This window comes from Fragaria vesca, linkage group LG4 (genome assembly GCF_000184155.1).
Source record: "Fragaria vesca subsp. vesca linkage group LG4, FraVesHawaii_1.0, whole genome shotgun sequence".
NCBI lineage: Eukaryota > Viridiplantae > Streptophyta > Magnoliopsida > Rosales > Rosaceae > Fragaria > Fragaria vesca.
Genome location: NC_020494.1, coordinates 14,162,413 through 14,176,645, shown reverse-complemented (window position 1 = coordinate 14,176,645; position 14,233 = coordinate 14,162,413). Strand labels below are relative to the sequence as shown.

General features: G+C 37.5%; 1 protein-coding gene across 1 annotated transcript; it reads left to right on the top strand.

The window, feature by feature from the left end:
• The first annotated feature begins 5,622 nt into the window (after positions 1 to 5,622).
• Positions 5,623 to 9,030, top strand: LOC101303900 (probable receptor protein kinase TMK1-like). Its single transcript, XM_004298168.1, has 2 exons — positions 5,623 to 7,870; positions 8,171 to 9,030. Exons 1-2 carry the CDS (start codon positions 5,623 to 5,625, stop codon positions 8,680 to 8,682), a joined length of 2,760 nt encoding a protein of 919 aa, XP_004298216.1. The 3' UTR covers positions 8,683 to 9,030.
• Positions 9,031 to 14,233: the final 5,203 nt, after the last annotated feature.

Sequence of the window (14,233 nt, the reverse complement as noted above, 5' to 3'; positions counted from 1 at the left end):
ACTGTCTGGACACTTTAACAAACAAAGGATTCGAAGTAAACCACAAGTAATCCATCTTAACACAACTAGTACCAAAACAGTTTCCTGACCCAGTCCCTTTCACAATGGAATCAAGGTAAAACCATAAAGAATTTAACTTCGTGGTCTTCTAAGGAAATAAACTAGACATCCTAATGAAGATCTTAGAAGTTGAATCACCTGAAAATGATTTTTCTAGAAATAGTTATGAATTTCGAAAGTCTACTGATATGCACCAGTAAAAACAGATATAGCTGTGTAAGTGACAGATTTGGGCAAGGATTTTCACATTCCAAAAGTAACCCAAAACTAACGAAATTTGGTACGTATATAGAGGGATATATGAAGTTTACAATACCACTTTTGGAATCGAAAACAAAGAACTGAGCTAAAAGTTATGATGTTGTAAAGTTGGTTCGAAATCATGGTTTTTTGCACTTTTCTGGAAAATTTCCAGCAACATGAAATTTCGAATTTGAAGACTTTGATTCGATTTATGGAGTAGTAAAAGAGATTATAAAGCTTCAAAAACAGTTAGACAACATTTCCAGAGCTCTAAGATGTTCCTAAACACAACCAACAATGAATCAAAAGGATCCAAAATCTGATTTGGACACCCAACTCAAAAACATATCAAGAACACCGTTCTTTTAGAGCTGCAATCACTACGACTTCTAATCAAAACATAATGAAATTCTAACTAACTCTGATATCTAACCAGGTCTGTGAATTCGAAGTCCAAATACTACTGTATAATTAATCATAGGAAACATATAATTGAACAAAAATAAGAATCAAGGATCAAGGTAATTGATATCTCAAGAACTGAATTCGAAAATACCAAAGGGGATGAGAATCCTACCTTACACAGAGACAAGACCAAACTAAGTTTCCCTCTCGCACCCACTAAGTTTCTATCTGTTTCCAAAACTACTCTCTTTGCTCTCCCATCTGTTTTGATCGAAATCCACTCTCCTCTTCTCCTAATCCATCCTAATCTACTAGCCCAACTCTCTAGGCTCTCCTATGTATGTCATCTCTCACTTTTGCATGCGTGCTGAGAGAGAGCACGACAAAAAGGGAATGATTGCTGCGTTCTTACTGAACGTAGTAATTAATTTTTTTTTTTTTTGTAGACAAAAGTAAAAATACCTAAAAATCTCAATAAAACTAAAAAATAACCTAATAAAACAAACAAAATAGTTTAGGATATTACAATAGGATTTTTATATCCTTCTCTTAACCTTAACCCGCTAAGTAAACACACTCATTGATGTGGACTGAAGTCACATCCACGCATTATTGGGGCTTGCGGAAGTAGGTTTGGTGTTGAAGGTTACAGAAACGCATATTACTCATTCTTCGAAACAACGTCATTGGTGATTTCGGTCTGAGGCTCGATTCTCATGCCCAACGACTTAGATTGACAATGAAATGGTGAACATGAGAATATGAGATTGGGCCAAACCTTCCATTTTAAGCCCAAATCCCATCTATATATAAAACCCTCTAATATCCTTCTTCATTTGTTCTTGAAAGATCCATTTTCCCCGCAACACATGAATACACAATTCAAACTAAAATCTCCTAGAATTACCATCTTATCTCACCATGAGAAGCTTTTATACTAGTCAAGAGGCTTCTTCTTTTCCCTAAAACCAAGAGTTCATGAGTCTCAATCTCCTTTGTATGCCTCGTTTGATGTTTTGTGTCGAGTCTGCAGCAATCACATCAATTAGTAGTCATTGCATCAATTTTCTTCTTTCTATATAAACTATTACCTCGAAAAAGTCTTCATTTGGGGCGGAACTCATGCATGAATTCAGGAGAGTGTTTTGCCCAAAAACTTGGATGCTTTGAATCACCACAACACCCCTAAATTAGGCCTATAAAACGAGGGGTTTGTAACTAGAACAATCATCGAGATAAACCTAAAATCACTTAGACACAGCCTTCAAGCCTAGCTCCATGCCTTCAACCACCGAACCTTGTTCTCAGTCATCCTCATAAATAGTCTTCCAAACCCATAAACACTTAGATATAGTCTTCAAATCCCCAATAATTATTCAAGCCTAGCTCCATGCCTTCAACCACTAAACCTTGTTCTCAGCCATCCTCATATATACTCTTCCAAATCCAAAAACTAAAATCCAAAAACCTCACAAATTCTCTCACCGCAGTAGGTTTCTAGCTCCCACACCACGTCTCATGTTGCCAATAAGCCCATTTTTTATTTGAATGACATACAACATTGCCCATAAATTAGATTATTGGGTTAATCTTGGCCTAGTCACTATTTAATTAAAAAAGAACCCTCACAACACCACTTCAGTTTTTGTTTTAAAAAATAAGGTCTTTCTAATTATATTTTTGTACGTATAAGATTTATGTGATTAATTTTTGGCATTCTTATAAAAGTTGATCCTCACTAATGAAGCTGAAAAGCTATCAAAGTACGTGCCTCAAATTGATCTTAAGTCGATCAATCCTAACCAAGAGGCGATTGATTCAATTGTTGAAGAAGCGCGTCTTAGCTAGTTGCTACCAAGCGAGTATCGATTTGGTGATATCGCTGAATTTTTAGTGGACCAGACTATTTATCTTTACTCAAGACATAGCGTCAATTGAGCTTATATATTATGTTGATGTTATATGTTGCTTTAGTAGGAAAAAAGATAATTTCATTATCATTATTATTATTATTTTTCAAATAGACAGAAGACCCATACATCAATTATCGACTTGAAACCAATAATAATATGGCACAAGACACCTAGCAAAGATAAGTGGCCCTCAATGTGATTGAGTGTGGATAAAGCCTACAACAAAAGATATTCCTACTTTTCCTATTTAATCCCTATGAATGGTAATACAAGTCGCTTAAAAACCTCAATTGGTGTACAACTACATAAAACTCATAGTTACCACCAAAGATTCGAGTCATGCCCAACCATGCCATACTACAGCCACTCCAACAAGACCAAAAAGCATCACCGCCTTCGCTGATGCCCAGATCCAATCGACAAGGAACAACCCAGCCCCGTCTTCATTGCTACCAGTCTAGAAGCCGGCCACTCCGAACCTAACCAATCAAACCCCGATTGCCAGGCCCAAATTTTCCACCATCAACGTCATTCGACCCCCAAAGTCTAAAGCAAATTGAGATATGAATTCCCTCGTCATAGAAGCATGCTTAGCCACGAGGAAACCCCGAGCCGCCACCATGGTCATCACTACATCACAATCGCTGCTCTTACTAGACAAATAATGCCACCGCTAGGTCGAAACCCTAGGTTCCAAGTTTCGTTGCTCTGAGACACTCTAGATCTCTCGCAGAATTGTTGATGTTACATGTGAATGGTGGCGTTTCGTTTGAATTTTAGAAAAGATAGGACATAATATGTATCCTAGTTGGAACAATTTTTTTCCCCGAGAGTGAGATAGTCAACCATCTCGATTACATTAGCAAGTTTATTAGTAACAAACCCACCGAGTCAATTTCAGACCGAAATCCACAAGCCAGTTTATTAGTAAAGCCATACTAATCTCCCGTCACATGCTTACGAATTCGGAGGCTCCTCAAACCTGCTGACCACATACTAGTGATAGTTGAGACTTAAGCTCTAAACATGAAGGTTCCATATCAAGCAGGTCGACCAACTTTACCACCCGGTCATTTTTAGGTGTTTATTGAAAATGAATATTTGGTGGGTTTCGGTTAAAACGTCTTTAAAAAATTGGGTGTAAGTTTTATTGATTTTGTGATTAGGAGTGAAATAACAAGCCACCTCGTTTTCGTTAGCAAGTTAGTAACCCACTCAATGTTTGAACCAAGATCCACAAGAGTATCCCATCAAAGTCAAACTAATCTCCCGCCGCCAACGCATGAAGCCAGAGGCCTATTAGACTTACTAGCCACAAACTGGTGGGAGTTTGAACTGAAACTCTTAATATAGGACGGGGGTTCTATATATACTAAATGTAGCTCAATCAATTTTACCACAACAAATGGTTAATTAGATGTAATGCCTAATCACTCATCTATTTATCATATACCCTAAGCATTGTTGTAAACTGCCCTCAATTTAATCATAACATATTCTCTTAGCTGTTATAACAAAAATCTCAATCTTTTTTCTCAAATTATTCCTCATTTCTTCTTTTTTTTTTTTTTTTTCCGATGCTTTTCTCTGTGTTCATAGATTCAGCTTTCATCTATAAGGCCGAATAGTCTAAAGATTTAGTTGATCCTTTGGAGTGATTTCTCTTGTGACCATATATTTCTGATAGTGATGTGACATAATAAGGCTGTATAAGCGTATATTCATTCCAGAAATAGAAAAAGAAAAAAACTTGTGTGCGTTTAGATTTATTTATTTATTTATTTATTAATCTCTCTAAAACAGAAAATAAATTTCCAATTAGTTTAAAAAGATACGGACCGCTCGGCCTGTTTGGAATGAAGTTGACTGGGGAGAAATGTGCCATTTGTTACGGATTCTGATTGCTTAATCCCATAAAAAAGCCCTCTCAAAAAAAAAAAATCGCATAAAAAAGCTCCACAAATTTTTAAATTGGCAAAAATTCCAATTTGAAAAAAGAAGAAAAATAAAAGGGTGGCGCGAGAGGAAACAAACAAGGGGAGAGAGGGCTCGGCGTCTGGTTTACGCGTTTGGTGAGCTAAGCACCAGTTGTACCATGCGGGCCCATTGCCAATTCAAATCCAGACTATCATTCTTCGACTCTGTGGGTCTCTCTCTATTTCTCAAGAGAGCGGACCAAGTTTCACTTTGCCAAAAAAAAAAGAGTTTCATTTGGAGCTGCTTAATTATAGGATTTAAACTTTCAAGGAGTTCTTTTTTCTTTTCAGCATCTTTTCTTTTTCAAGGAGTTCTAATAAAAACCTTATTTGAAGCCAAACTGAACTTGAAGAGTTTGATAATGTCAGATGGACGTTAGGTGATAAAGAATTAAAATATTAGGATGCACCCATTTTTTATTTATTTGCTACCAACGAATATATTTCTAAAAGAAATGATCGATTAATCTCTTATCGCAACAAATTTACTGAATAATTTATTTTTTGTTCGCTTTGATAAATTTCTCGTGGTGAAATTGTGTCGTTTTACTAGACTCAAAGACTAATTCATTTTTAGGGAAGGATGGATGATGAGAGGGAGGGGAACGACCCATTCAACCAACAATTTGCATAGCACCAATCGATTGCAGTTTTTTTTTTATTATATATTATAACTTCGTGAGTTGAACTCATAACCTCTCACTTATTAAGAGAAGACTATATCGCTAAACTAAATAGTACTGGGCAATCGTTTGCGGTTTGATATTTATATTTTGTCCCAAAATAATTGCTAAGATTATTAGTGGAAAAGAAATATATCCATGACCAATAATGAGGACTGATGTTCTCCCTAGCGGTGATCAAAGCAAGGTCCATAACTGTGCTGTCACCCTAGCAATACCACCAAAACACAGCCACCCTTTTCCCCTTTTATGCTCCCAAAACCCAAATTCACACTCAAAAACCAAACCCAGCCAAAAAACCACCTCCTCCACTCTCTCTCTTTCTCTCTCCCAAACCCAGCAATGGGTCCCCTGAAAACCCTACCTCTCCTCCTCCTCCTCCTCTTCCTCCCATTCCTCCTCCTCACCGCCGCCGACGACGCCGCCGTCATGTCCAAGCTCCTCTCCAACCTCAAACCCAGCGGCTGGTCCTCCTCCGACTCCTACTGCTCCTGGGACGGCGTCAAATGCGACTCCGACACTTCCAAACGCGTCACCTCCATCAACTTAGCCTCCCGCTTCCTCTCCGGCTCCCTCCCTTCCAATCTCAACGACCTCTCCGAGCTCACCACTCTCTCCCTCCAAAACAACACCCTCACCGGCCCCTTCCCCTCCCTTGCCAACCTCTCCAACCTCCGTGAAGTCTACCTCGACACCAACAACTTCTCCTCCATCCCCGCCGGCTGCTTCGGAGGCCTCACCGGCTTGCAGACTCTTTCCATGAGCAACAACGAGATTCTCGCGCCGTGGGTGTTCCCATCTGAGCTCACCGGGTCGACCAGCTTGGTCACCTTCCAAGCAGGTAACACCAACTTGTATGGTAATATTCCCGACATTTTTGGATCGTTTGCCAACTTGCAAAATGTGAGATTGTCCTACAACAATCTCACCGGGCCGCTGCCCAAGTCGTTTTCTGGATCTGGGATTCAGAATCTCTGGATTAACAATCAGGATTCCGGGTTATCTGATACCGTTGAGGTTCTTTCCAACATGACTTCGTTGACTCAGGTGTGGCTGCACAAGAATCAGTTCAGTGGGGGGATCCCGGACCTGACGCAATGTAGTGCTCTCACTGATCTTCAGCTTCGTGACAATGTGTTTACTGGGATGGTGCCGGCGACGTTGACTGGGTTGTCTTCTTTGCAGACGGTTAGTTTGGACAACAATAAGCTTCAGGGTCCTATGCCGGAGTTTGGGTCCAAGGTGAAGGCCACTTATGAGGGTAATAGCTTTTGTAAGACCACCGCTGGGCCTTGTGATCCACAGGTCACTACGCTGCTTCAGGTTGCAGGGGCTTTGGGGTACCCGGAATCATTGGCTGAGGCTTGGACAGGAGACAATGCGTGTGAATCCTGGAGCTTCATTAGTTGTGATTCTGCTCGAAAGGTGGTCATTACAGTGAACTTTGAGAACCAGCATTTCAATGGGACTATTTCGCCTGCCTTTGCCAACCTCACATCGCTGCAAAATCTGATGCTGAAAAACAACAACTTGACTGGTCCAATACCGGCTAGCCTGACAACATTGTCTACGCTGAAGACTCTTGATGCTTCCAATAACAATTTATATGGGGACATTCCGACATTTCCATCTGGGGTGAAGGTAATCATTAGTGGTAATCCGAAAATTGGGACTACACCGAGCTCTGGTGATCCAGGGAGTTCACCTTCTGGCAACAACTCAACTGCTCCAGGCGGGAGTCCTTCTCCATCATCAAACAATTCTTCAGTTTCGCCTGGTATGATTGCTGGTATAGTTATTGCTGTTGCTATCTTCATTGGAGTGTTGTTGTTTGTATTCATCAAATGTTATTGGAGCAAAAAGCATAGGAAGTTTGGAAGAGTGGATAATACGCTGACTGGAATTGAAATTGCTAAGAGTGACGTAACCAGTTGTGCAAATGGGTACAATGGAGTTGCAAGTGAGTTGCATAGCCAGAGCAGTGGTGACCTTCATGTTTTTGAGGGTGGAAATGTCGCCATTTCAATCCAAGTTCTTAGACAGGTGACAAACAATTTTAGCGAGGATAATATATTGGGTAGAGGAGGATTTGGAGTTGTTTATAAAGGTGAATTACATGATGGGACTAAAATTGCTGTTAAGAGGATGGAATCTGTGGCAGTGGGTACTAAGGGATTGAACGAGTTTCAAGCAGAAATTGCAGTCCTCACTAAGGTCAGACATAGGCATTTGGTTGCACTGTTAGGATATTGCATTAATGGTAATGAGAGACTTCTAGTGTACGAGTACATGCCACAAGGAACGTTGACACAACACTTGTTTGATTTGCGGGAGACTGGGGTAACTCCTCTTACTTGGAAGCAGAGAGTGACAATAGCTTTGGATGTGGCAAGAGGAGTAGAATATCTACACAGCTTAGCTCAACAAAGTTTCATTCACAGAGACTTGAAACCCTCAAATATACTTCTTGGGGATGACATGAGGGCGAAGGTTGCAGACTTTGGTTTGGTTAAAAATGCCCCCGACGGAAAGTATTCAGTTGAGACACGATTGGCAGGGACATTCGGGTATCTTGCACCAGAATATGCAGGTAAGAAAAACAATTTGATTTCTAGCTTTTCATGTCTTCATTGGAACAGTCATGTCATTTAGGGTATTTTTAGCATATCAATTTTGCTGTTAATCATGTTTATATTTCATACTTGGACGTCAATATGCTCTCTTAATTGCAGTAGAAGGCATGTAGAATGGATGCAACTGTTGTCAAAATTAGAACTGATTCGTTATTGATTGTTTTTAGCTATTACTGTCAATGTTTGGTCACATTTGAGATAGTTGTGTTATGCCAGAAGTTTTATTGATATGGTTAAATCTCTGTCTCCGTGATCAGCTACCGGCAGAGTGACGACAAAGGTGGATGTTTACGCATTTGGAGTGGTGTTGATGGAGTTGATGACTGGTCGAAAAGCTCTAGATGATACCATGCCAGATGAAAGGTCTCATTTGGTCTCATGGTTTCGCAGAGTCCTTGTCAACAAAGAAAACATTCCCAAGTCTATTGACCAAACTCTTGACCCTGATGAGGAGACAATGGAGAGCATATACAAAGTTGCTGAGCTTGCGGGTCATTGCACAGCTCGTGAGCCATATCAGAGACCAGACATGGGCCATGCGGTCAACATCTTGGGTCCTCTTGTTGAGCACTGGAAACCTACAACCCACGAAGAAGAAGATGAAAACAGTGGCATTAACATGCACATGAACCTTTCTCAAGCAGTGCAAAGATGGCAAGCTGATGAAGGTACTTCAAGGATGTTTGATGATCTGTCCTATACTCAATCAAGCATCCCTTCAAAACCTTCCGGGTTCGCAGACTCATTCGATTCAATGGACTGCCGATGATAGAGAGAATGATGTTTGAATCGATAAACACTCTGAAGGCGAAGAGGAAGAGTGACTCCAAAAGGTGGGGACTAAAAGAAAAAGAGACCAGGTAATGCGTCAAGCAGTTTTTGATCCTGGGGGGAGACACCCGCATTGCAGATTTCTTGTACTTATTGTATTTGCTTGTTGTTTTCTCAATCTTTACCAACCTGAATCTCATGCGTTAACCTCTGTCCCAAACTCGGTTGCTGTCAAGTCTTTTAGCTAACAGTTGTTTGGTCATGATCAGACAGAAAGCAATGGAACGCGTTAGGGAGTGTTGTATGATATTCTTTTACCATACTTATTAAAAGCCATTATTTGATTATCACTTCGAGTTATATTTATTCGCTGGATTCTTTATTTCCACTTGCTTTGTTCTCTTGACTATTCGTGTCTTTGATTATCTGTTTATATGATTCCCCCAGGCTGTGTTAAACGACAGCAGGGCTGCTTAGGATCCCAGTTATACCAGCAAGATCTTATGAGAAAAGAAAAAGAAAACAAAGGGGGGTAGGTTGATCACTGGGTATAAGCTGGAATAGGGACAGTGTAGATTATTACTTGTTGAGCACGATTTCTATAGTTCTCATAAGGAATTTAGAAAGAACTGGTGGGGTGGGGGGTGCGGCTTGCACATGGAAAATAGAAGGGAGCATGTTAGGTTTGGTTGAAAAGTGAACCTTCTGTTTTGAAGATGACTTTGGTAGTGCAACACATGTTGTAGGACCTTCCTTGTTTGATGATGGTTAACAATTTGGAGACGTATAAGGGAGGTTGATAGAGAGACCAACCTATCTGTATTTATTTATGAAAATGATGGTGATGTCTGAGCAGTTAGCATGTAGGAGATCTGTAAGATGACTATGTTCTTATTTTATTAAGGCCTGAAGTGTACATTGATCGCAATCTAAAATATCAGGAAATGTCAAGTCTTTTGTTACAATTTGTTCATCGGTTGCCAATTAATTTCGATTAATGCTGCAATTTAGTTTGAGTTGGATGATCTAACTTCTTACACGGTCTCGGAACACCAACGATGTGATCTTGATCATTTGATGAGAGCATCCTAGTTTCGAGTATGTGCTTATTTGATCAAGAATGCGAAGTCCTTGTTTTACAAGTTATTGCTGATCAAGAATGGGACTTTGAGTTGAACAACGTGATTTCGATCTTACTTTCACTGTCAAAATTGATCTTCTGTGGTTGTAGAATAGTGAGAAGTTGGTGAATTGCTGAATGCACAGATGGATATATCATGAGCTCATACATATCCCAAACGAGGACCCTTTCATTCTTTCTCAGAGTTTGATAATCCTGCCATGTTTTTTAGCTACATACGTACATGTGCACAGATAAGAACATCAACCTGTTACTTATCAGGCTGCATGTGCTTAGATGCCATGATTTGATGCTTGTTCTTCAACTCACGATTTTGGTCTTGGCCTTCTGATCGTTACAGAACGTTTGGTTGCAATTTCCTACGGTTTTTCTTTAGCAAACCCCCTGGACAAGTTTTGGTCTTTACTGCTGGATGCTGACCAACAAAGGAGTGAAGGACACAACTGACGTGCCGAAAGGCATTCTACAAAGTCACAACCTAGACTTGGTTTTCATCGGGATCGAAAGAAAGTTCCTACAACAGATGCAATCGCGATCTTTAACTACTACCGATCAAATAAAGCGTTCTTAAACTTTTGTGTTTCAATGCGTCATGATAATATGGTATGCAACTTTTTCTGAAAGTGATTTTCTTGATGTGTAGGTAGGAAAGACTTGCTTTAAAGACGGGTATGAACTTCTGTAACCTTAAGATACCGATACATCGAGTAGACTAATTTGAGATTAAGTTAAATTTATGTATGGAGTCATCATATTTAAGTATGAATCTAGTTTTACCGTATAATTTTTCAGTACTTCCACTCATTCCCAGCACAAGAAAAAAGCTCAATTTTTTTTTTTGGATTAATTACAAAACACCACCCTAACTATGATGTTATTTTCATTTTCATACATAACTATCAAAAACTTGCATTTTCATACCGGAAGTTTCATTTCGTTGGCATTTTGATACCCTGACCACTAACACCGTTAAATTTTGAGGGTATTTTTGTCATTTCAATAAATATATCATTTTTTACATTTACTTTAACAAAATAATTTATTTTTTGAAGTTATCAAATACAAATAGAACAATTTACTTTAACAAAAATATCCAAAAAAAAAAAACTCTAAAATTAAATATTTATTTTTGCAACAATAGTGATAAAAGTTAATATAACTCTTGTATGTATATATATTTTTGGAGTTACATGTTAAGCAAAACAAAATAAAATATATAATTAAAATAAATTATATTGAGAAAATATCGAATATCGATATAAATTTTATCATATTTTATATAAACATGGTATATTTAACCAAAAATAGATTAAACATGTTTATATAAAGGATTCAGATTTTCTACTTGGATTTAAGTTGCTTAAATTTTCTTGAATGTCTTATAACCATTAGATGAAGTAAAAATGACATAAGGATGACATGGTGGTCCCAGATTGTACTCAATCTAATGGTTAGAAGTTATCCAAGCAAATCCAAGCAACATATATCCAAGTAGAGAAGCCAAATTCTTATATAAATTAAAGGGTGTATCTATTGCATCCCCACAAACTACTTTGCTCACCCCACATTCTCTTCACACCCTACTTATATATTTTTTAATTGTAAGTCTACATTGTTTATCCACTATAATACCTAAAATACAATTTTCTTAATTCTACTTTGTTCACCCTACATTCTCTTCTCTCCCATTTGTAATACACACAATATCAGACTATTTCATTAGACATTGAACTCCAAAAAGAAAAAGAAATTGAAGAAAACCATAACATTAATATTATTTAATCCGAAAGTATAAGTTTGAGGTAAGTAAAATCACCAATTGAAGAAAAAAAAATCGAGTAAAGTGATAAACGAAGCATCAACAAAGAAAACAAGAGAAAAAAAATACAAACAGTTCATCACCTCAACTTCAGGTTACATGCTAGTGTCTGAAGACACTATAGAACGACCGAATATGATAAATTATTGGTTATGTTTTATGAAGTACGTGTTCAGCCAAAAGGAAAAGATAAAAAAAAGGAAAAACAAACTGTGTGACATTATTGTCCCCTACTGTAATTTTACATCAGAGTATTTTTGTCTTTTAATAAATCAACAACATATGGTGTGAGCAAAACAGTTTGTGAGGTGGCAATAGACGCACCATATATAAAAATTTGATAAAATTTCTATCGATATTCGATATTTTCTCGATATAATTTATTTTAATTATATATTTTATTTTGTTTTGTTTAACATGTAACTCCAAAAAATATATATACATACAAGAGTTCTACTAACTTTTATCACTATTGTTGTAAAAATAAATATTTAATTTTGGTAGTTTTTTTTGCTAAAGTAAATTTGTTTTATTTGTATATATGATAACCTTAAAAAATAAATTATTTTGTTAAAGTAAATGTAAAAAAATGAAATAACGAAAATGCCCTAAAAATTTAACGGTGTTCGTGGTCAAGGTATCAAAATGCTAACGGAATGAAACTTCATGTATGAAAATGCAAGTTTTTGATAGTTAGGTATGAAAATGAAAATAACATCATAATTTAAATGGTGTTTTGTAATTAATTAATTATTATTATTTTTTTCACTTAAATTGAGGCCTTATGGTAGAAGAAGATGTTTGGAGATCACCAAACCCTAAATGTCTATTATTGGACTAGTGACTAGTGATCTTTCCTTTCCCATACAATAATAATCTATTAGTGGTCGCTCTTTACAATCTTTGGCCATGACTTTTTGATAATGATGATGTCTTAGAACAAGATTATACAAATCTAGAGTAAACTAGACACTAGAAAGGATTGGAGGAGATCTCGCCGGATGTTATGACTTCTATCTAAACAAGAAAGAGTTGCATTACATAATATGGTAGAGAAAGGAGCATTAGTACAACCAATTACAACTAAAAGCTGGTTGAAGATGATGCTACTTTTGGGTAATTGGGTGGTTTTCTATTATCATAAGAATAATGTAATTCTCTTTATTCTTCCAATCTTTCTTTATAAACTAAATAAAATGCTGCTATTCTCACCCCAGAAGTACTTTGCTCACCATGTTAGCTGCTATGGTTGTAGATGCTTCATTTCCTTGAATCAAGGAATGAAGATGGAGAGAATGAATGGATGAAGTTGCATACTGTTTTGCCTGTAAGATAATGGTATAATTAAAGAAAAAAAAAAAAAGAAAAAAAAAGTCTGTTGCGTCTAGGTTAATGTCGACTATTAAGTAAGTTGCGTTATGCATGTCTATCGCAAAGGTTTTAGGACCCGAGATGCATGAATTAGGAATGAGGATCAAAGTATTACTGAGGTTATTTTAAAATTGGTCCGAGTGTCTAAACTTGCAAATCCGACAAAAATTACCCACTTTCTTATTAGTAAAAAAAAGCTACCCAATTTTTTTTTTTTGATGAAGAAACAAACATACAACGAAAAATCACGAACACAGCCAGATGAAACTGAAAAGCTGGCTGCATCGGAGGCGGAAGCTGAAAGGACCAAGTACAACTAGAAACAGAATGACCCAAATTTACTAAAGCATATGTTAGGAAATTGGCTTCTCTTGAAATGATCATATGAGGCTATAATTCTGCATCCATGGCATATGTTCAAGGCCCAACTTTGATTATCAAATAGTTATTAAGCTTAAGTATGGTCTATATATGCTCATGTAAGGCATTAAAGCCAGCTTAGGCCCAATGTTATCCCAAGCTAGCTCACTTCTTGTGTATCAATTTGGAATAATATAGCTTGATTCTTCAAACAGAGCAAGACGAAAATCAAATGGAACATCAAGCTCCATAGCCATTTCTGCCATGCCAGAGTCTTTGCGTTTTTACTTTATCAATCAATATCAACTAGATCACACATCCATGGCTTTCTTACCATCATTTTCTTGACCACATATTGAATCAATTAAGCTTTCTTTGCACACCCTCACAAAGTTCACTCAGCAAGCTAACCTTCTTGCATAAACATTTAAATTATCCATTCTAATCTGCACACATTCTGCATTCCAGTATTAGTATCTTCAAGGCTTACAGTATATATAGATGTGCCTATATGGGATTCTTCTGCAGCAAAACACATCCTTCTACATAAGAGCAAAGCTCCTACAGATCAATGGCACCTTTGGCTTTCCTTCTGCTATTTCCTCTCGTTTGTCTTTCAGGTATGTTTGTGAGAACACATTAATCTATCGCGACACATGGAATGTTCGCTTATCGTGAGGATTTTACATGTAAATTAGGACCGAAATCACGCAGAATTACTTTCAACTTTGCACTTTTCATTCACAGCTTGACAACTGAATTAAGTCATATAACTGGTCTTAGAATGTTACCCCTTAGTTGTCTATGTTAAAGTACATTCATCTTTGTTGCAAGTAATGATCCTCTTTTCTTTCCTCT